The sequence below is a fragment of the Nannobrachium achirus genome (assembly GCF_963921795.1).
Source record: "Nannobrachium achirus genome assembly, chromosome: 15".
Taxonomy (NCBI): Eukaryota; Metazoa; Chordata; class Actinopteri; order Myctophiformes; family Myctophidae; genus Nannobrachium; species Nannobrachium achirus.
Window position 1 is genome coordinate 3,316,457 of NC_137822.1, and position 23,294 is coordinate 3,339,750.

Sequence of the window (23,294 nt, forward strand, 5' to 3'; positions counted from 1 at the left end):
TTTTATTATTATTTGATCAGATTTGATCCTCTTTGTTTTGAACATGCAGATAAAATAAAGCATTAAAAAACAGAACATACTAAATAGACCAAAAATAAAACACAAAACAATAAATCATTTTCTAGTTTTTCGTTCAGATTGACTAGTACTGACACTATCAGTCTAATTGTTTTATTCCCTGTGCTGTTATTGAACACATCTTTTCATCATCTGCATAGCTGTCCAACTGGAAGAGCCCTCAGTGTAACGCGATCAATGGAACAGCTGGACAGCTGTGGCCCCCGTTCATGACCAAAGAGTCCACCCTGCCGTTCTATAGTCCTGACGCATGCAGGTAAAACCCTAGTCTAAAGTCTGTCTATAGTCCTGATGGATGCAGGTAAAACCCTAGTTTAAAGTCTGTCTATAGCCCTGATGCATGCAGGTAAAACCCTAGTCTAAAGTCTTTCTATAGTCCGGACGCATGCAGGTAAAACCCTAGTCTAAAGTCTTTCTATAGCCCTGACGCATGCAGGTAAAACCCTAGTCTAAAGTCTTTCTATAGTCCGGACGCATGCAGGTAAAACCCTAGTCTAAAGTCTTTCTATAGCCCTGACGCATGCAGGTAAAACCCTAGTCTAAAGTCTTTCTATAGTCCGGACGCATGCAGGTAAACCCCTAGTCTAAAGTCTTCCTATAGCCCTGACATATCGTCGTTGTTGGCTGGAAACCTTGTATGTCAAAAAACGTTTGTTTTGTATTTATCATTTTAAAAATGATTTAAGCTAGTGAAAATAGACGATCTACAAGCACACCTTGCATCGCGAGGCGGTGTGTGCTTGTAGATCTGCTATTTTATCTATTCTTGTGTGACAGTCTTGTATGATAAAGTCGTTCTATAGCCCTGACAAATGCAGGTAAAACACGAAAGTCTTCAATGATTCTCTCTCTCTCTCTCTCTCTCTCTCTCTCTCTCTCTCTCTCTCTCTCTCTCTCTCTCTCTCTCTCTCTCTCTCACAGTGTCCATACATGAAATAAAATGCCAGTAAGAATACAAAAATAAATTCTATCCCTTTTGCTAAACTCTGTTCTGCCATAACATGCTTTGATATGCATCTCTATCAATTTACTCTCTAACACAGCGGGTCTCAAAGTGGGGTCCTTGAGGGGTTCCAGTGGGTGCCCAGCTAAATGAGTTAATATTGCACCATGGTACACCTCTACACCTTTCAGTTGGGGGTCCACGGCCAAATCCACATTAATCTGGGGGTCCTTGACGTGAACATGCTCTAACATGTACTAATCATTTGTCTCTGTTGGTTCAGGTCTATGGAGTTGGTCTACGAGCGTCCTAGCTCCATGCTGGGGATCCCTGCCTATCGATACGTGGCACCAAAGACCCTGTTCGCCAACGGCTCGGACTACAAACCTAACGAAGGCTTCTGCCCCTGCAGGCAGTCTGGAATACTCAATGTCAGCAGCTGCCGCGCCAGTGAGTGTACATCTGTGTGTGTGTGTGTGTGTGTTTGTGTGTATTTGTGTCACACAAGTCCTAACATCACTGTTCTGGGTCGAACCATTCGCCAATCGGCAAGACACTAAAGCCTGATGGTTGGTGCCTTAGCCTGGCAAACCGTCCCTGTTGCCTGAACGCACATCATCATGTGTCCAATTGCTGGGTTGACCAGCTCCGTTCCGGCTGCGTCGATCGATTCGTCAAAAATAGCCGATCTACAAGCTCACATAGATCGACAAGACCCCCCAAAATAATGTGGCCTGTGCTGTGACCCGCAGGTTGAGAACTCATTGATGTTAACTGACCAGAGTTGTAACTTCCCGCCCCACGCAGACTCTCCCACGTTCATCTCTCATCCTCACTTCTACAACGCCGACCCTGTGCTGCTGGACTACGTGGAGGGCCTCCGGCCCACAGAGGAGGAGCACGGCCTCTTCATAGACATCCACCCAGTGAGTAAACGCATGCACAATAGGGCATTCACGAATTCACGAAGCGTTTCCAAGGTGTGGCTTTGTCTGTCCCATGTCTGTCCCGTGCATGCAGAATTGAGGATTGGTCAAGCTTCACATGACAATTTGGCCCTCCAGACAAAATCATTCATTCATTCAGAATTCATGAAAATATAGAACTAAAGCACATAGAAAGTATAGATCTAGAAGATAGAATGTATAGATCTAGAACACAGATTTCATAGCTCTAGAACACATAGAATAAGAACTCACCGCTTCACTTCGAACCGAGGTTCGATTTTTAGTATTCGAATTATTCGACCTCAAAGTATTCGAACAGTTGAATATTCGACAGGACTGGACAAGCTGTCAAATATTAAGTAAGCAAGAGGCGAACATTGTGAAAATAGCCGATCTACATGCTCACAACGCCTCGCAACGCGAGGCGTTGTGAGCATGTAGATCAGCTATTTTCACAATATTTATCTGCGGAACCGAGTCACATTAAATGTATTACCTACAATTCCAAGTGCTTGTCAGGGTGGGGGTCCCCAGTTCAAATATGTTTATTTTGGGGGCCACGTCCTAAAAAGGTTTGAGAACCCCTGGTATTAACAAATTCATCCAGCTGGGGCATTGAAAACTCATTCTTATGACTTCCTATCTAGCCAAGCATTATATACTATATATTTTTTAAAGAGAAAACAATAAAAAATAAAATAAGCGAACATTCGACTTCGGTGAACAATGTCGAATAGTGATTTTGATATTCGAATATTCGAATGTTTGGTGAATGCCCTAACGCACAATACTCACACACACGCAATGCAAGACAATGATCTGCCGTCCCCGGTGTACAGGCGTGGGCCTAAAACAACAAGACGGCTGCCACAGAATGCTGTGATGTTTTCATAATCCAGTGTATACATTATCATAGGCCACAGAAAAGAAAAGAGCGATTGTGAAGCCATATGGGCAGCACTTTATGGACTGGAGGTCGGAAAGGCTGGAGGTGTTTTGCGTCCATGTAGGTCTATAAGGGCAGCAGTGGCTCAGGGGTAGAGAAACCGCCATTAGAACACAGAGGGTTCCCAGTTCGATCCTGGGCTCCCCCAGAGTTAGTGTCGAAGAGTCACTGAGCAAGACTCTGAAGTCTGAGTTAGTGTCGAAGAGTCACTGAGCAAGACTCTGAAGTCTGAGTTAGTGTCGAAGAGTCACTGAGCAAGACTCTGAAGTCTGAGTTAGTGTCGAAGAGTCACTGAGCAAGACTCTGAAGTCTGAACCCCTGGTTGCTCCCGTTGAGCAGTTTGGTGCCTTGCATGGTTTCCTCTGCCATCGGTGTATGAATGTGTGTGTGAATTGGTGAATGTAATGCACAATCTATGTAAAGCACCTTGGATAAAGGCGCTAAATGCACCATTTACCATTTACAATGACCATTTATAAGAAACACTTGTGTTTATGAATAGTTAGGCTTACGGTACATTATATAGGTCCAATAAATCATATACATTCTCTGTCGTTGATGCTTTGTTTGAGGTGTCTGTCATGGAAATAGTTGAGACCGAGTTGAGAGAACAGGATTTAAAATGTTTTGCAGTGAAAAAAAGATTTGACCCGCGGTGCACAGGAATGCAGTTCAGATTTATGAAGGTAGAGGGCATGTAAGTGTATAGGAGGCCAATATAATTGATTGGTGTGTTATGTTATTTCGTTCATTTTATCTTGACCAATGACCACAAAATGTGAAGAATGTTATTTAGACAGCATGTTGTTTAGACATTAAGCTCAAGTTTGATTCATACCTGGTGGTGTCCTAGGTACTTTTAGCATAAATAGTTTTCTTTTCTCTCTGTGTATGTTTACATTTACTCTCGTTTTTTGACTAGGATGTTTGACTGGTGTGCGTGCGTGCATGTGTGCATACTGTATGTACTACTCACTGATTTTTTGCCCTGAAGACGAGGCTCAAGCACGACCGAGCCTTCTCAATTCCATCCTCCAGTCCAAACTATATGGAACCTCTCTACCTGTCTTTTAAACAAAAAATCTTTCGTTCCTTGGCTTTTAACCCAGTTTGAGACTAAGTTTTTGTCTTTTATCGTGCAGCCCTTCAGGGCTGCTGCAAACCATTTTGGTGCCCGAAGCACAACTGGCTGTTGGGTGTTTTTTTTTTTTTTTTTTTTTTTTAACAATCAATTACTTACCCTCATGAAGCCTGGCTTGAACACATTTGTTTTGTTTTTGTCACATTCCTGAGCTAATAATCCAATAATTGATTACTTTTCTGTAGTAGGAGACCAATGCAAAACTATATAAACTACTAAGCAACTCCTTACAGTAATCACTGATGCCTACTGATGATCCAGGTTCAAAGAGAATGTTTTAAATATAGTTTTGCTATTGTTGATGGGTGAGTCTCTTATTGATTTCAATTAGACAAATATAGGATTATTTTGGGTTAAAATATTCCATTAAAGCCAGCTGGCTTTGCTGACAACATTGTATTGTATGTCTGGATGGTGTGAAGCTCACATCTGCTGATAAAGTCAGTCGTCCGCACCAAGCTTTGCGGTTGTTGAACTCTGTGCAGTTGAACCGTTCCCATAGATACATTAAGTGGTTTTCAACCAGTGCCCCCGGGACCACCAGTGGTCTTTGAAGGGATTCCAGGTGGTCCCCAGCTAAATGATGGATAGTTGGTAACCTGCTATTAATAAGCTCTACAATGGGGGTGAGAGGTAAGGGATGCCAGTCATTTAAACTAAGCGCCACCTCTTGGCACTGCACCCTTGCACCTTAAATCTAAATTGGTTAATCTCTTGAGATAAGATAATGGATAATCTGTTCAGATAAGATCAATACAGATACAAATACACATGTACACATGTGGAACGCCCTCCCACAAGCCCTAAAGGAGAGCAAATCCCTAGCCTCCTTCAAAATTGGTATGAAAAGTCACCTTCAGACAGCAGCTACCCGTGACTTGTAAATAGACTAAGCCCCCATGCTCCCCCCCCCCTTTTTCTTTGTATTCTGCCTTTTGTATTTGATGTTATGCTTTTGAAACTGATATTATCCTAGATAAAGTACTATGTTCTATCCGTCTGTCTTTCATTGTTATATGAGATACTTAAAGTGTGGTTCCTGTGGAAATAAGCCTCGGCTTTCTAGGATCTCCTTTTAGTTGACCTTGTACCAGTGATTTGTACTGTCATGAAACTGTACTTTTTTCTATTGCAAACTTCTAATAAATTCTTCAATCAATCAATCAATCAAATACACATTTACGGGAACAGCATAATCTAACACTTTAGAGTACAATTTGTATTACTTAAATTACAAGAGGTCTACAATTAGAGAATGTAGAAGAATTGTTATTTTGATTTACCTGTTATCAGTGCTATAGGTATAACGATACAGCATAGAATTGAGGACAAAATGTCATCCAACATTAACAAAATATTCTTTAGTTACAGGTCTGAGAGGCTAAGGGCTGTATTTTGATCGTCTTAAGTACGAGCTCCTATGCCTTAACTTAAAGTCCTGTCCATACCGTTTCCGACCACCGAACTTTTCATCGGAGAGTTCCGACTTTCCGACGTGCAGCTTTCCGAACTCTAATTCGGGGTAATGATTTTCAGAAGATGCAAGTGACGTAATTTTGTACTTGATCCGACCTTTCCGACAAAAAGTTCGGTGGTCGGAGACAGTATGAACAGGACAATCAAAATAGAGCCCTAAATCTCATCAAATGATGGTCAATGGTGGCTCAAATGCTGAATAAATAATGGACCTTGTTGTGAAGAAGGTTGAAAACCTTTGCCATATATAGACAGCAGGCAGCGACGCAGCAAGTCAGGATGCTCTCAGTGGTGCCTCTGTAGAAAGCACATACCTGTACACTAGGACCTTGCAGCCCATACCAAACTTCTCTAGTCTGAGGTAGAACAAGCACTGCTCTGCCATTCACACTGTTTCATAAATCACACGTTGGAACTTGGCCAAGAAAAGTCGTTTTTGCTTTCATTCCTGGGTGTTCCTCTTCACCATGGGCGTAGAGCAGCAGTGTGTTGACGCTATGACATCGCTGGTTACTGTTTCGCCAGTATAAGCCAATTGGTGGAGGTGCTATTATGGTAGGCTAGGTCCAGGCTGGTTGGCAACCTGCTATTGATAAGCTCTTTGACATGCTTCTCAAAGCATTGTCTCACATTGGTGGGTGAGAGCTAAGGGATGCCAGTCATTTAACCCACTAACAAGATTCAGCAAAATTGCCTTCTAAAGGTCTTTGCACACTGCTGCGTTTTTCGGGCCGAATATCGGAGTGAATTTCGGAGTGCGTGAATAAAACAATCAACCTCACGTTATGTCAAACACGTTTGCACACTGCCGCCCGTTTCGTATTTATTTTCGGACCAGGGTTTATTTTTTTTCGATTTTCGCAGCTGAGTCCCTTGCGCTCTCTCTTTTTCCTCTCTCTCTCCCTGGCCTACAGCTTTCGGATTTCCAAAACGCAACGAAAACACGCAGTGCAGTGTGCACTGTGCAACCACCTTAAATCAGTAGTTCTCGCACTTTCTTTGTGCCACATTTATATACAGTATATGGCCAACATATCCAAACAACCGAATGCTTCCCTGGTTTTAATGGGTTAATGAAATAAAAATAAGCACCACTGTTTACTGCTCGATTCAGCGTTTCGGTTACACACAGATCTGTGATAGCAATAAACAGTGGAGCTTATTTTGCCGGTGTGAGGATCGTATTTTTGGAGCTGTGTAAAACACAGGCTCCCTATACGTGGCTGTGTGGGTCTGTGTGTGTGTGTGTGTGTGTGTGTGTGTCTGTCTGTCTGTCTGTGTGTATGTAGCCTGACTTCGGCGCGTAACTAGTGCCGCACCATTTACGCCACTCGCGCAATATATACATCAAAATGTGCGGCTCGGCCGGGAATGGTGTTCTATTACCTTTCGTTCCGATCCGCCTTACCATGCCGACGTAATCGGCAAAAAACGACGCTTAATTGTCCCCATTGACTTATAATGGGACAATGCAAGAAATCACTTTCAAGTATTTTTCTCTCGTAAACCATAGGAGCTACAGTTTCAAACCTCGGAGAGGAGATTCATAATGATTTTAAGAATGAATCGAAAAATAATTACATCACTCGGCCTCATGGTGGCGCTATAACGGCCCACTTTACGTTTTGCCCCGTAACTCTTGAACCGTGGATCGGAAAATTAAAATTCCTTTTTCCCTGGATTCCTTGGGTCAAGACGCATCTCCCCATATAGGCCACGCCCATTTGCGCCAGGATAGATTTTCCGCCATCTTGAATTTTCTCCAAAACACACTTTTTGCTCCTTTTCCTACATATTTTCTTCAAATGTCACAAAAATCGGTACACATGATCTACACACACACACACACACACACACACACACACACACACACACACACACACACACACACACACAGCTCCACTTCACACGGGTGTGATTTTTATTTCATGCATTGCTGTTTGTGCTGCACCAGGGCACTTGGATATATTGTTATGCATGATGTCAGTCACCTGGGCACTTATATTGTTATGCATGATGTCAGTCACCTGGGCACTTATATTGTTATGCATGATGTCAGTCATTTAAACCAGTTTCTTTTGGTACTGCACCCTTCAACCCTTCATCTAAATTGGTTAATCTCTTCAGATAAGATAATTGATAATCTGCTCAGATAAGGTCACTGCAGAGATTTCATTTATGAGAACAGTATAGTGCAACTGGCCCCCACATGCAATCAAGCATGAGTTGTAGTGTAACTTCTCATGTGGAGCAAATTACCTCAGTTTGACATACTTCCCTTAGAAGTTACCATGCATGTACTGTATAATGGTCAAAGAAAACAACTTTATTAAATAATAAAAATGAATGCATGAATGCATGAATGAATGAATGAACGAACTAACGAACTAACTAACAAATTAATGAATAGGGGCTACAAAAGCTGTTGAAAATGTGATGGTAAAAATAGCGTGAATGGGATTAGTTGGGTGAAGGCATGTCTAAAGTGTGGGGTTTTTGAGACCGTTGTTAAAAGAGAGTGTGGATAGGGGCTGTTTTGATGTGGGTTCCTCAGAGAGAGAGTGGCAACTGAGAAGTTTGTGTACATGCTGTTAGACAGTGGTGAAAATAAATAAGTAAAAGTCCGGTATTAATTGAAAATGGCAGATCTACAAGCTCACAATGTGTCGCATTGTGAGCTTGTAGATCGGCTAATTTCAAATGGCTGAAATGCATATAGGGCTGAAGTGGTTAATGTATGTTTTGTAATTACTAGCCCTTACCCGTTCAAAGATATGAGCTCCGAAATGATGTGCAGTGTGTGGGTGATGGGATGTGCACTGTGCACACAGTATATGAGGGATGGAAAGTAACTTTAACTGGTGCTTGCATGATAATATGTAGGAGCATCAATCTAAGAAATACCCGTTTCGTTTAATGGCTACAGAGATACTGTGTACCGATCTGCATGATTTTTGGACACAGAGCTGGTTAAACATGTTGCCTCATGCTAGATGCAGAATAGATATGCCTCATGCTAGATGCAGAATAGATATGGATACACCATAAAAGTGCTAATATACAGCATATGATTTGTGAAAGTGACAAACGGGCTTCGCAGTTATGTCAGGTGTGTTCATATGCTAATGGTGATGCAAAATCAGATCAATTGCTCCAGCCACTGAGGAGAAACGCTGTGACAGACACTCACTCAGACAGACAGACAGACAGACAGACACTCACTCAGACAGACAGACATTCGGAAAATTATATGTTTGATAATCAAAAGGTTTTCAAATAATTGTTGTGGAGTAGAATTACAATATTTGCCTCTGAGATGCAGTGGAGTTGTAAGTAAAAGCATACTGACAATTGGAAATGGAAAAGCCTACAGTACTTCAGTAAATGTACTTACTTAACACCACTGCTGTTAACCAAGGAATAGACTCGGGAGTTAAGATAATATCTATCTTGTCATATTTACAGTACACTTTACAGTACCAGAAGAAAGATAACCTACTGTACTTTAGGACTTTTATCTTTATTGCTATTTTAGTGCTGCACTTGACATCTGGCACCCCTGTTCACTGTAAAAGAAAAAAAAAGATGGGGGGGGGGGTTTCTAAATTAGTTGCATAAATAAAGGAGGAGATAAGACGCAGACCATTTAATTTCCTGTGTGAGTGAGAATGTTTAAATATTACTACTAGGCCTGCAGAGAGAGGGAGAGTAGGCAGACGATTTGAACATTAAATAAGAATGTCAAAGAGAACATGCATCCAACAATAACTGCCAGGGTACAGAGGGACTGACGTCAGGACTTCGGTACTCTGTTGTTTCTATTGAGTGTCTGTTCAGCACCAGTGGTCCTTGAGGGGGTCCCAGGTGGTCCCCAGCTAAACAACGGAGAGTTGGGGACCACATGGACCCTTATGTATCTTTCTTTAACTCTTGAGAGTGTCATTTTATGCTCTTAGGAGTTAAATTATTGTTAAATATCTGCATTACTTCATTTACAAGAAGTCTACACAATTAGGGAATTTGGAAGAATTGTTATTTTTGCCCGTTATCTCTCCTATGGTACCAACAACATCAATACAGCATGGAATTGTGGACAAAATCTGATCCAAAGATAACAAAATAGTTTTGGGTCTGAGAGGCTAAATCTCATCAAATGGTGGTCTGTGGCTCAAATGCTGAATACATAATGGACCTTGATATGAAAAGGGTTGAACCACTGAGTTACAAGGATATATAGTAGGTGTGAAGCTTTTTTTGTGTGTGACTGTTGTCTCTGTTTGTCTTTCAGGCAACGGGTGTTCCACTGAACGTGTCTATCCGCCTGCAGCTTAACCTCTATATAAAGAGTGTGAGCGGATTCACGTGAGTACTGTCAACGCTTTTTATCGTGTTCTTGTCGTTTCCTACCTACCATAATTGTTTAATTCCATGTCTCATGGGTTCCTGTTGCTATACTCTTTCAATCGATCGATTCATTCATGTCAATGTCTTTGCCCCTGCAGACAAACTGATAAGATTTCAGAGGTGGTGATGCCCATGATTTGGTTTGGGGAGGTAAGTAGTACCGTGGCTAATGTTTTCTTTATGTTGTGAGTCCCTTTGGTTACATTTGTACACTCAGAGTTAAATTAGAAGGGGGATGAAACCCTGGGCTGGGCTCATTTTGTAGTTTGTTTTCCCAGTTCAAGTTAAAAACAAACAAAGCAGGTCGGCGTGGGTGTTGGCATCAGCTGAGAACGAGACCCAAAAGAGAAATTACGTTTGCCCGGGACCCATTTATTAATGAAATTACTTTTTTTTTTTTTTTTTCATGAAAATCTTAGGTTTTTTGATATAATATATTTATATTTTTAAATAATAATAATTACAAACACAATGTAGGAAACAAAAAATTAAGGGACCCATACAAATATGTCCGCGACCCCCGACCCACTGTTTGAGAACTAGTGCGCTAGACCCCTGAGAGATGGATTGCAACTCTCACTTGAGTTGGCGGTGCCCAGGATTGGACAGAGACGAATGCTCTCCCGGACACATAAACGTTACAAACTACAGCATGGTAAAAACAGCAAGCGGTATAAGACTGACCTTTTAGTACACAGTGATGTACGCAGAACTGCTGCAGCTATGGATCTGTGAATAACTTTAGTCCCAGGTTTCCAGAAGGTGTCAAAATACCCGTTTCCTGTTCATTTTCCCATAGCTTCTCCCATAGGAAACGGGTGTGTCACCTCCTGGAAACCCGGGACTAACATTTATGCACAGAGCCTATTAACTCATTAAAAGCCAACCCCGCGATGTCGCGGGAAAAGTAATAGAGTATCTATAGTGCCATCCACGCGATGTCGCGGGAAAAGTAATATATTACTGTAACGGCGAGTAAAAATACCTAGTACAATGGCCGACGCTCCGGAGACGAAATCCGCGCTGATTTGTCATCATCACGGCTCCACGAGCACACAATAGTCATCCCATAACATTGAGGTGGACGGCCGATCTCATCTTTAATGTCCATTATCTCAAAACTACACTTTAGAAGCTAGGATGGAGGCAGATGCTCGCTTATTTTACACAGTTATAAAAGCTCCCGGTCGGCCATTACACAACTCCACGTGGACACGCATCGGTTCCGGCGCACGATCCGATGACGTCAGACCGGAAGTACTTCCGGTCTAGACTTCTGGCCTTCAAAATAAGACAGCGGCCGTTAATGGGGCCGGGAGGGGGCACTCTGGACCCCCTAATCCGTTAATGTCCTGGGCTCAGAATGAGTTAATAATGGGGTTGTTAGATTTAGGTGCATTTACAATACTGTTGGCTATTGTCTATGCACACTGGCACACCCATGGCTCTAGGCACCCCGGAATCTAACATGACATTTATGAATTTTATTAGCTGCGTCTGTCTTTCTTAATAGCGTGCCATGTTTTCTGATGTAGTTCTTAACCTGAACTGGAAAATATAACCTTTCTGTGTTTCTGCCTGTCGGAATAGGATTTTAAAAATGACGGGTTGTGTTGTGAGAGATTTTTCCCAGTTCTCCTCGGCGTAGTCTCCGCTCAAGCGGCTCAACCAATCAAGAGCAGTAGCGCTGCTAGCCCCGCCCATAGGTTCCCAGAACTCAAGTTTAGTTCTACCTCAGGAGTAGGACCGAAAAAAGGTTCCAGGAGGTTCCAGGAACCTTTCCAGCACTGGAAAAGTTTTGGAATTTATCAAGGGTCCTGGAAGGTCCTGGAAAACATATCTATGCATTGTCTTTGGTTATTGATTTTGTTAATACCTCTGAAATGACAAATTAAACATGGGCCAAATAGTCAAATATATAGAGGCAGAAATTGTGAAAATAGCCGATCTACATGGTCGCGTTGTGACCATGTAGATCGTTGTGAGCTCGTTGAGATCGTTGTGAGCATGTAGATCTGCTATCTTCACAATAGAACCGTGTTATACAAAATTCCTCAACTCTTAGTGCTCGTCAGGGCCCTAACCCCTAACCCCAGTTAAAACATGATTATTTTGGCGGTCATGGCCTGAAAAGGTTGAGAACCACTGGCATACACTACCTGTCTTTGGGCATTGCACAGATGAGTAAGCGACCTGTTATTGAGCTGAATTATTGTTATATAGTCCTGGAAATTGGGTTAATATTCTGGAAAAGTTTTGGAAAAGTTTTGGAAATTAATTGGTAAAAATGTGTGGGAACCCTGTGTAGTGTAGATGGACCTAACTGTCCTCAATACATGTATTTTCTCTGTCTCTTAGAGTGGATACATAGACGGCCCTGTCCTCAACACGTTTAGGTTCGGCCTGGTGACCATGCCAGCAGTAATGGAGGTCATGCAGTATACCTTCATAGGCCTGGGCCTGGCCACCGTGTTGATATCCGCACTGATGTACCGGCGGCTCAAGAAGGTACAGTAACACTCACTCAGCTTGCATGGATGCTTCCAGAGCTGCTAGGGTTGGGATCCGTAACCGGAGAAAGCCGTATGCAACATAGATAAACCGATTTTAGACTATACTGCCAGACTTCTGCTATAGTGTATGTGATTACAACACGGGTGGTTCTCAAACGTTTTAATTCCAAGGACCACCATAACTCTGGGAGTGTACAAAATGGAACCAAATGGACCTATAAGGGTCCATTTGGTTCCATTTGTACACATAAGGGCTTAACAGAGTCCAGGGTGAAGAGCTATTCACTTCACCGCATTGTCGTTTCCTAGCCTAGGCTTTGTTATACATATTTAGGTGATAGCTAGAAAACTACACCGCGGTGAAGTGGATAGCTCTTCACCCTGGACTCTGATAGAGCCTTAAGGGTCCATTTGGTTCAATTTTGTACACTCTCAGAGTTACAGATCTGTAAAGGGCCCATTTGGAACCCCCTATATGACACGTTAAAGGAAACCGTTAAGGAATCGGATCGTTGAGAGAAAATCGTTAAGGAACCGGAGGATCCCAAACCTAATAGTGCGTGTGTGTGTGTGTGTGTGTGTGCTTGGATATGTGTGAATAGATATTTGGTTTTACAATTACTGTGTAATATGTGCTCCTCGTTCATTTATTTAATCATGCATGCAGCTAGTGTCACATTTTTGCATGGTCAACTCTGGCACACAGGCCGTATGCATTTCACTGTGCTTTTGTCTAAGCATATCATCATACAACAGAGACATAATTGTAGTGCTTAAGCCATGTACATGTTGTACTCATAAGATATGAATGTAAGCCTACTTACCACTTACTGAAGTGTGTGTTTTAATTAATATGTAATTTGTATTTGCTTCTAAGTGTGCTCTACACCTCTGTGTCTGCAGCTGAAACGATAAAGCTAAAACACATGCCATAAGAATATCTCACATTAATTCAACGGAATACACAAATGGGATTATAGTCAGATACAGTATGCTGTTAATGTGTGAAATACTATAGTCCATATACCCACATTCAACCACTGCCAGTCCAGGCTATTGGTCGATGACCGTGACTCTGCTACCGGTACGATTCGTCCACATTTGCGATTGGTCATAATGCTGCGAACTCCGCCCCGTTTATGTCAACACGCGCTCGTGGCTCGATTATTGGTAAATCCTGTGTTTACTTAAGGACTTGATAAGCGCCGTCGTGTGACTGGCTGCTCTAGTGTGATTGTAGTTGTTAGCGTGGTTAGTGGAGCCAGATAACATGAAAGATAGCCCGGGCTGTGTTGTTGAACTGGCTTCATTGTACAGCAGTGTTGATTTTGTCGACTAAAACTATGGCAACAAGGTTTGTCGACTACCTTAATTCACTGACCTTTTTCACATACTAAATAAAAACAAAGCTATGATGGCAAACTGAGACTAAATATATTGACTAAATATGTTTCGTCAACAAATCAAAGCTAGACTAAAATGTTAGGGATGGTCTAGTGGAGTAGAGATCCAGTAGAACGCAAGTCAAAGTCAAGATAAGATCTGCCTCCTCTTTGATTGAGCAGAACCATTTAAGCAGTATAAATGTGGGCAGTTTAAAGTGATTGTGTTGCTGTCCTCAAAATGCTCCTCAGAAATGTATTCGTGTGTGGGTATATCTTCATGGTCATAGGTTTGAATGGTAGGATTTATAGATATTTGACAGGTTATGATGAACATAAATTAAACAATTTCTGTTTCTAGGTTCTTGAACTTGTTGCAAGCTTTACTGTAGGTTGGGAGAGGTGTAGGAGTGTTTTATTCGAGTTTCAACCTTTTTTATGTTTTTTTGTTTTATTGTTTTAATTGAAATGTGGCTGTTACTGTAGAACATCGTAAACTAAACAAATGAAGTTAAGTACAGGAGGTGCTCTGTCCTTCTCTGTAATCACAGAATGATTATAGTCATTTGTAGTCTGACTAAACAACAGCACTAGATTTCAGAAAATCTAGTAATTAGCAACATATATTTGGACCATAGTCTGCATCTGCTATCTAGAAAATCCTGGTTTCCATCGTAGTGACATTGAAAGCCAATTTGGGGACCAGTTTTGGTGTATTTTTTTGGAGCGGTGACAACTGCTTCCCAGGTTTGACTTAAGGCCTGTCCACTCCATATAGTCTCTCCGAAACCGAACTTTTCTTCGGAGAGTTCAGACTTTCCGAAGTGCCGATTTCCAAGCTCTAATTCGGTGTAATGCTTTTCAGAAGTCGCGAGTGATGTCATTTTGTAGTTGAACCGGACCTTTCCCACGAAATGTTCGGTTTTGGAGAGAGTATGGACAGGCCTTTAGTGTGTCGTCATGTCCCTTTGTCCCTATGTACGCAGTACCAACAGCTGCAATACAGCTGGGTGATCAAGTGGTGCTACACACACAAACACACACACTGCTCAAACGCACCGCTCCACTTCAAACTGGGTTTGATTCTTTTTGTTGCAGAGGGCCGAGAACAAGGTCTCACTGGAGTCAACAGTGATAAAGAACCCCGCGGTTTGTCAATTTATATGTTCCTAAACATATACGTCTCAAATATCATAATCAGTACAAATGAACGTGTTATGATTTTCATCGATTTTGTTTTCTTTTTCTTTTCTTTTTTTTGCTGATCAATACCATCCTTGGTTGTATGGATCCGCTGGTTTACATACAAGCCTCGGTCGACCTCTTTGAATCCTGCAAAATCATGATCGCATGATTTTGCTCCAGTCCATATGGAGTTACATTGGTGTGTTGGCCCCTGATCAAGAAAAAAGGTTATCCTCTTCATAAGGGTCTGAATAATGATGAAACTCTAAATTACTAATGTACGGAGCGGCTTCCTCATTGGAGGTTTACTTTTGTTGCATGTTGAGTAATATCCCTCAAAGGTGCTTGTGTCCAATGCTGCCACAGCTGTCGTTTGATTGTCAATAAGAATCGCCTTTAAAGAAAACGTGCATGTACCCCGCATTAACTGCATGGCCATAAGCATTACCACCCTAATCTGCTAACCTGCATGGAAACAAATATGGAATATTAAATTAATGTTGTCACAGTCAATTCTGTGACAGCTGTGCCAGACCGCCATGTGTTTTCTGATTGGCTGATGTGTAAACGACAGTCTGGTCAACTTTTAGGCAACCGAACATGAGCCAGTAAACGATTCAGAAACACAGAAGGACAAATTTATCATGAAGGATTCAGGTGGGTTCTCACTCATACACATGCACATAGTGTATTTGGTCCTTTATTTGATTTCTCTGGAAACAAATAAGAAAATGTATCCATATTGCTTGTTGCATGTTTGGAATAAAAGTATTGCATTTCCTGATGAAGAAGATATGAATTTTAATATATATATTTTTTGTCTGGACATCAAAACTGCTGAATTATCATTTGTTTACCCCGTAAACTGACTCAATATCCATGATTTCTTTAACCCTAAATAAACATTGTAAGTTGTTAGAGGTGATGGGTAAATAACAAACCTTAACAGGTGTTGTAAAAGTAGGACATCTAGTGGCTGAATGTTTGCTCAACAAATCAAACTAGTTTATTCTATTGCCTTTTTAGTGTTTCCTTCCATTCAAAGCAATTACTTCAGCCTATTCAGTCTATTATCGGTTTAATCTGTGCCCACAACTTGAGCATGTGCTTATGATATACTGTACCGTAACATGGAAGACGCTATGTTTTTTTTTAATAATGTGATTCTTAACACTTTATATATCGGTTGTACTGTTCTGCCCATATCTTAACTAGAACTAAACACACAAACAAACATTTCTTTCCTAAATCACTAGACTATTTCAGCGGGGTTGAGAAACATCGCACAATGTCTATGATGACAGGAAAACCCTTTTTCTCTTTAAGAAATATGTCAAATGAACTAAAATGGGACAATTTGATTGTTTTCAGCATGTGACTCAGTAAAGGTGTGATATTGTACATGTTTTGTGCTTCTGAGTGTGTGAGAAGCATAATGGAACATGTAAAATATGAATGTGAATATGTATAATTCAACAATGAAAAGCTGCCTACAGTATGTATGTTTTGTTTAAACTACTAAATGATATGCTTTTATGACAGGTTGACTATTTAAATTGGGTGTAAGTGATATTAAAGATTAAAGCTCGATAGTAATCATTGTTCAGTAACAGGGTTCCCCCCTGCTCTTTAGTAAACATAAAATACGTTTTCTGGCCGGGATACCAACTTTACCCGCTAAGGAGAGAGAACCCCTCAAAGATCTATCAGCTTCTATTTGAAAGCTCATATTTTATTTTTGCTTCAATACTCCCTATATCACTTGTTCATCCAGTATCCTATATGAGTTCTCTCTCTCCCTCTCGATTGGAAAAATATGTTGGTATCCCGACCTGAAAATATATTTCCTGTTTAATTTACTGTTCCCGGAGAGACCCTGTCACTGACTAAACACGTTAGAGCAATGAGCATATTTTTATTATCAGAATATAGAAAAAAATATACAAAACAAATAAACAATATCACTTACACTCCCTTTAAGCATACAGTGCAGTGTTCATTATGCATATTAATAATGTTCTGTGTGTGTGTGTGTGTGTGTGTGTGTGTGTGTGTGTGTGTGTGTGTGTGTGTGTGTGTGTGTGTGTGTGTGTGTGTGTGTGTGTGTGTGTGTGTGTGTGTGTGTGTGTGTGTGTGTGTGTGTGTGTGTGTGTGTGTGCGCGCGCGTGTGTGTTCCTGCTGCAGAGGAACCCATGTAATGGATCTGCCTGTAGCACATCAGACCTGACTGATCCACACGGTGAGAAAACCTCCCTGCTATCGCACCATAAGGACTGACACGCACAACAATGGATAACTGTACAACTCAGCCACGGGCTGACTCTGCACAATCTATGACTTTTGTAGACCTACATCCCCGTTGGAACAATGTTTGTTCGTCTAGGGGAGGTCAGGCACTGTTTACCGTCATAAGAAATGACGTCCTGTCAACCGGCAATCCGCAGTCCAGGTCCAACCACAACGAGGCAAAATGCACTTTTGTGTTGTCTGTGAATTTAGCAAGTCGTTGTGGGCCAAACGTTTCGGAAGTAGCGAAAATAGCAGATCTGCGAGCCCACGACGCATTGCGACGGCAAAGCTCTGTGCGCTTGTAGATCTGATATCTTCCGCGCGACACTGTCACTCGACGGAGTGTAAACCTGGGATTAAGTGGTTACAAGCCGGTCAAGCTACAGCAATCTTGTCCGAATCAAGGTTTTTGTTATATGGTCCACTATTTCATGTGCCAACTTAGAATGACAATGCATGTCATTTTGTGCTGCTCAAGAATCAAGAAGGTTTTGTTTGTCACTAACTTACTGTATACTGTACAGTACCCATATCGTTGCTTTATATCAAAGTGGTTTCTCAAAGTGGATTTCAGGGACTCTCTAGGTTCCTTTATGGGGGTCTAAATTGACCCTTACAAATCTGTAATCCAGGGTTCCCCAATTAGTTTTCTCCAAGGGCCGAATCATGTCTAGGGTACCAAGCCGAGGGCCATAACATTGCAGGGGACGACGGTGGGGTTCCCGCTACTCCAGCGACAGTTCAGATATCGTCGTTGTCGGGTGAAAATCTTTTATGTCCAAAACCGTTCGTTTTGCATTTATCATTTTAAAAATGATTTAAACTAGTGAAAACAGCCGATCTACAAGCACACAACGCGTTGTGTGCTTGTAGATCTGCTGTTTTCACTACTATTGTGAGACGGCCTTGAATGATGAAGCAGGGCTTTACTTTGCGAAAGAACGTACAAATTTGAAGAGGTTTCCACCTGACAACGACGATATACTAGTGTTGTTGCTGCTCTTATACCACCATTATTACTGGTGTTGGTGGGGGCCTGACAGTAGCCCCCGCCTATTGGGGAACCCTGCTGTAATCTGTAACTAACGGGTCCATTTGGTTCCATTTGTACGCCGTCAAAGCTAAGGGGAGACCTTGAAATGTCAAAGAACCACTACTCTATATAGTTTATGGAAGCCTCAGCCCAGTGCCTAATGTTTATCTAACCTGGACAGTTTGGTACAGTAACAGTACTGTACATTGTGTCCTTTAGTCTGTAGGCAGAGCCATGAGCAGCCAGCTGTTCAGTGAGAGGATATCACTGCAGCTGTTAGTTTTTCCTGTACTGTAATACTCGTACCGTCTCCACTCCTCCCCGCTGTTGGTTCTGGGTTTTCAATTCCCCGAAGCTTTGTGTTATTGTTCTTATAACACATGCTACATTGAAGCAAGTCCATTGATGATAGTGTGTGATAATGTGAAATGGAAACAAACTGTGATTAGGGCATTCACCAAATATTCGAATATCAAAGTCACTATTCGACGTTGTTCACCGAAGTCGAATATTCACTTTTTTTTTTTTTTTTTTATATATATATATATATATATATATAATGTCTATATATATAGTCATAAGAATGAGTTGTCAATGGTTCTGAAACCTTTTTAAGCCGTGACCCCCAAAATAAACATATTTGAACTGGGGACCCCCACCCTGACAAGCACTTGGAATTGTAGGTATTACATTTAATGTGACTCGGTTCCGCAGATAAATATTACGCGAGGCGTTGTGAGCATGTAGATCGGCTATTTTCACAATGTTCGCCTCTTGCTTGCTTAATATTTGACAGTTTGGCCAGTCCTGTCGAATATTCGACTATTCGAATACTTTGAGGTTGAATAATTCGAATACTAAAAATCACTATTCGTGATTCGTGAATGCCCTAACTGTGATGGAGTGCGGTGAACAGTTGCCCTACAGTATATGAAGCCGTATTTATTAGGAAATTCACAGATTTATGGAAAAGCCCCATAATATTGTCATATTGTAATGTGTAATATTGTCTTCGCCGTATCTGCAAATGATGTCATTCACGGATGCAGTGGCCGATGTTGAGCTGTTGTTTCATGAATCTATATGATTGGATTTGTGCTCATTATGATGAGTGTGGTGATGGGCTGAAAAACTTTTTTTTTTGTATAATGAAGATTGATTCCCTGGCACAAAAGGGGGATTGAATAAAAACGATTAGCTGTCAAATAGTTATTTTAAACATCAATATTGGCCCAGAATTCCCTAATAAGTCTATCCCTAGTATTTATACCCAGTTGTGTGGGTGTCACACAATGACAATAGCAGATGTAAAAGCTGACAACGCGTCGCAAGTGGTGCGTTGTGAGCTTGCTCGGTGTGCTTGACACACTGCCAGGGCATAGCAGGAAGTGTGGTTTTCTGGGGCCACAAATAAATCGCCATTCATTTAGAGATTTAAAATACTTATATCAATTATTTTAAGTCTAGAATCCAGCCATCCAGGATCCTGGTGAATCATAACCATAGCCATACTTTTGTAAATCTCTATGGGGAAAATGTATGGCAGATTATTTTTATTTTATTTTTTATTTTTTGGCACCAGAAAACCATGCCCACTGTTATGCCCTATATACTGTAACCCAGGCAGTGGTGGAAAAAGCATTCACATATTTTACTTAAGTAAAAGTATCAATACTGCAATATAGAAATACTCTGTTACAAGTAGAAGTCTGGAATTCAAAATGTACTTGAGTAAAAGTATAAAAGTGTTGGCATCAAAATTTAGAAAATGTTTGAAAACAGCAGATCTACAAGCTCACACCGTCTCACGATGCGATGCGTTCAGGGCTGGGTGCAATACCGCCATACCGCGGTTGTGTAATGCATACCACGGTGTAGAGTTCATAACCACGATTATTTTTTATAACTAAAGATATTATTTAAAAAAAGGTTCTAGCTCAAGGATGACAGAGTCCACACCAGAACTATGATGACAGTTATCGTTACAGTGCTTGGTGTGGTTAAGGCCAGTCCACACAAATGCAACTAGTCGCAACTCCTTACAACAAAACTACTTGCAACCATTATCCCCAATGGCTGTTTCAGGAAGTTGCATTGGTGTGACATGGCCTTAAAACTGTTTTGTTGCAAGGAGTTGCAACTATTTGCAAGAAGTTGCATTGGTTGGTCTAGACTAGGGCTGGGTGCAATACAGCGGTTGTGTAATCATTATTGTGTAATGATGAATAATATACTGTAATGCATACTGCAGTGGGGTTTTTTTATCGTTCAAAACAACCTTTTGGGGGAGATACCACAAGAACGTCGGTAAACAGTTACTTATTATGACTATACCACGATAACTAAATATCCATACCTTCCCAGCCCTAGACGTATTTGAGCTTGTAGATCAGCTATTTTCAAATAGCCAAGGTATAAAATAGGGTTAAAGAGGATTATGTATGTTTTATAATTTATATCTGCAAAGTAACTAAGGTTTTCAAATAATTTTAGTGGAGTAAAAGTACTAATTTGGATCCCATATGTAGGCCTATAAATACCTCAAAATTGTACATTAAGTAAATGTACTTAGTTACTTAACACCACTGAACTTAAGCTTAACAAATCAACACAGCTCTAACTACTTTAGAGCGTCAACGTTGATCTCAAACTCCATGTACTGAATGTGTCATCACATAACCACTATAGTGAAAGAAAGAAGAATACTAGACACCACAAGTTGGTGACAGATGCACCGTGTTTTAAGGATGTATGTTCTTATCAAGAACAAGGGAACAAAGAGGATAAATGTCCTCTCTCTTATATCGTTCTACCATTCTGCCTTAATTGAGAAGGAACAATCATTTTTTATTGTTAATTTCATGTGTTCTGATTTTCTGATTGTTCTGATTGAATAAATGTGTATCAATCAATGTTCTGTGCCTCAGTGCGCAAAGGAAGTGTTCATAGATTCACTCCTAAACGTGAATAGTTTTTAATTTATTTTGTGAAATTGGATGTGAATGGTGCTACGCATCCCAACCCTACTGTATGATTACGGTTATTGTGAAGAATGAGACACTTGTAAATAATAAATGTGCCTTGGGGTGAACTTGTATTGATCGTCTCTTCTCGTATTTCTAGGATATAATGTTTTGATGAGTAATCATGTGGATATTTTGCCATGATTGGGATTGAGTGGTACAACATGACCTGTGTTAGCCTGTAGTTTTATTGGTTCAAATAGGCTGTCAGTGTGAGCCTATAGTTGATGGTGATCTGCAGAATTTAAGAAAGGGATTTTAGGTCTGCATTAGAGACTAATCTATGCTCAGCCAATCTTGATTAGGAGTCCTAAACCCACCAATTACTGATGTTTTTGTTGATATTGTGTAAGAAAGAAAAGTGTCGACATGTCTAAACAGTTTGTAAAACCTTTATTTGATTAACCAATTCGGTAAGACATAAGCAAAGGCTGATCTGCTTGTCTTACATAAGCAGATCAGCTTATACATTATACAAAGAAAGTAATTTTTGATTATGTGATTATGGGTATAACAGTTTGTTTCACTACTTGACAAAACATAACACTAAGCTGCAGTTTGCAAGTTAAAGGAGACCAGGGTTAGGGTTGTTTTAGTTCAGACCAAAACCAGACCCCAAAAAAAAAGACCTCCCCTGAATGTGCATTTTTTCATAAACCTTCCTATCTGGTTTGGTGGATTTCCCTCATTGCTGCCCCTGTTCTGAGATCTGCCAACCTCTCCCCACAGCTAAAACGGGCTTACTTTTTAGCTTACTTTGGAGTGGCCGAAATAAGCACTTTTGGGAGATGATGAAGAGCCCGTTTTAGCTGTGGGGAGAGGTCGGCAGATCTCAGAACAGGGGCAGCAATCAGGGAAATCCACCATACCAGGTAGGAAGTTTTATGAAAAATGCACATTCAGGAGGGGTCAAGTTTTGGTCTGAACGCCTCCTTTGAGAGAATCATCACTTCTCACAGATCCTGGTTTTTTTATGTGAACATCCCCCATCATACCATCTTCCACCATATTCCCAGTAGTAGAATGCACAGTTCGGGTCTTCTATGTTTTCAGGCCGTCCGACTGCCCAGTACCTGATAAATAAACAACATGTAACCACTCAAGTCACTTACATACAGAGCATTTGATAGAATTAGAATGGCAAAAACGAATAATGTCTCACTGTGTCGTCAATGGTGTACCGTCCACCCACGTCCATTCGCCCTTAGTCTTTTTCAGACCAATCCACAGTGGCCAAGGTCCCTGGATCAATCCTCCGATGAATTCCTGATAATGTATTTATGATTAAACTATAATTAATTCAGGTTTTCATTATATTCATGGAATGAGATCATTATGCATACAAACATGTAGATGATCGACAATTCGACACGCGCACACACACGCGCGCACACACGCACACACACACACACACACACACACACACACACACTCACAAACAAACCTGCTCTTCTTTACTGTCAATGATCAACAGGTGTGCTCCTTTCTTCTGACAATCTTCTGCACTTTGCTCCCAAGTTTTTCTTTCAGTAGAGTTGTAATAGCAGCTGCATCCAAACTTCATCCATCCACTGGGACACAACTTGACTAAACATAAACAGGAGTTTAACTGATGGATTTTCAATATAGTGATAATCAGTTCTAAAATGTAGTTGTGTGCAAAACACTTGAATAAATACATTTGAGTAAGTTACGACCATAGGTCACAGTTTACTATCAGAACCATCACAGCTTGTCCGTGGACGGGTAACGCCTGACAATCATGTAAGGGGTCTCCATATACGGGTAACTGGTCTGATATACATCACTGGCCAGATGGCCAAGAATGGACCTCGCCCTTTAGGTTGAGGTTGCATGTCACCCTGAGGCGTCTTACTAGTTTAGTGTATATGTATATATTCTTCTTTTTTGTGCTTGCTATTTGGATTGTACAC

General features: G+C 41.1%; 1 protein-coding gene across 1 annotated transcript in view; it reads left to right on the forward strand.

Moving 5' to 3' along the window:
* scarb1 (scavenger receptor class B, member 1) overlaps window positions 1–17,967 on the forward strand; it is a 31,279-nt gene extending 13,312 nt beyond the window's left edge. The window contains exons 6-13 of the mRNA XM_080743012.1: window positions 219–334; window positions 1,305–1,471; window positions 1,829–1,947; window positions 9,820–9,893; window positions 10,034–10,085; window positions 12,294–12,443; window positions 15,606–15,672; window positions 17,200–17,967. Coding sequence (XP_080599138.1) covers window positions 219–334; window positions 1,305–1,471; window positions 1,829–1,947; window positions 9,820–9,893; window positions 10,034–10,085; window positions 12,294–12,443; window positions 15,606–15,672; window positions 17,200–17,213 — 759 coding nt within the window. The 3' untranslated portion in view covers window positions 17,214–17,967. The remainder of the gene's footprint in view (window positions 1–218; window positions 335–1,304; window positions 1,472–1,828; window positions 1,948–9,819; window positions 9,894–10,033; window positions 10,086–12,293; window positions 12,444–15,605; window positions 15,673–17,199) is intronic.
* Window positions 17,968–23,294: the final 5,327 nt, after the last annotated feature.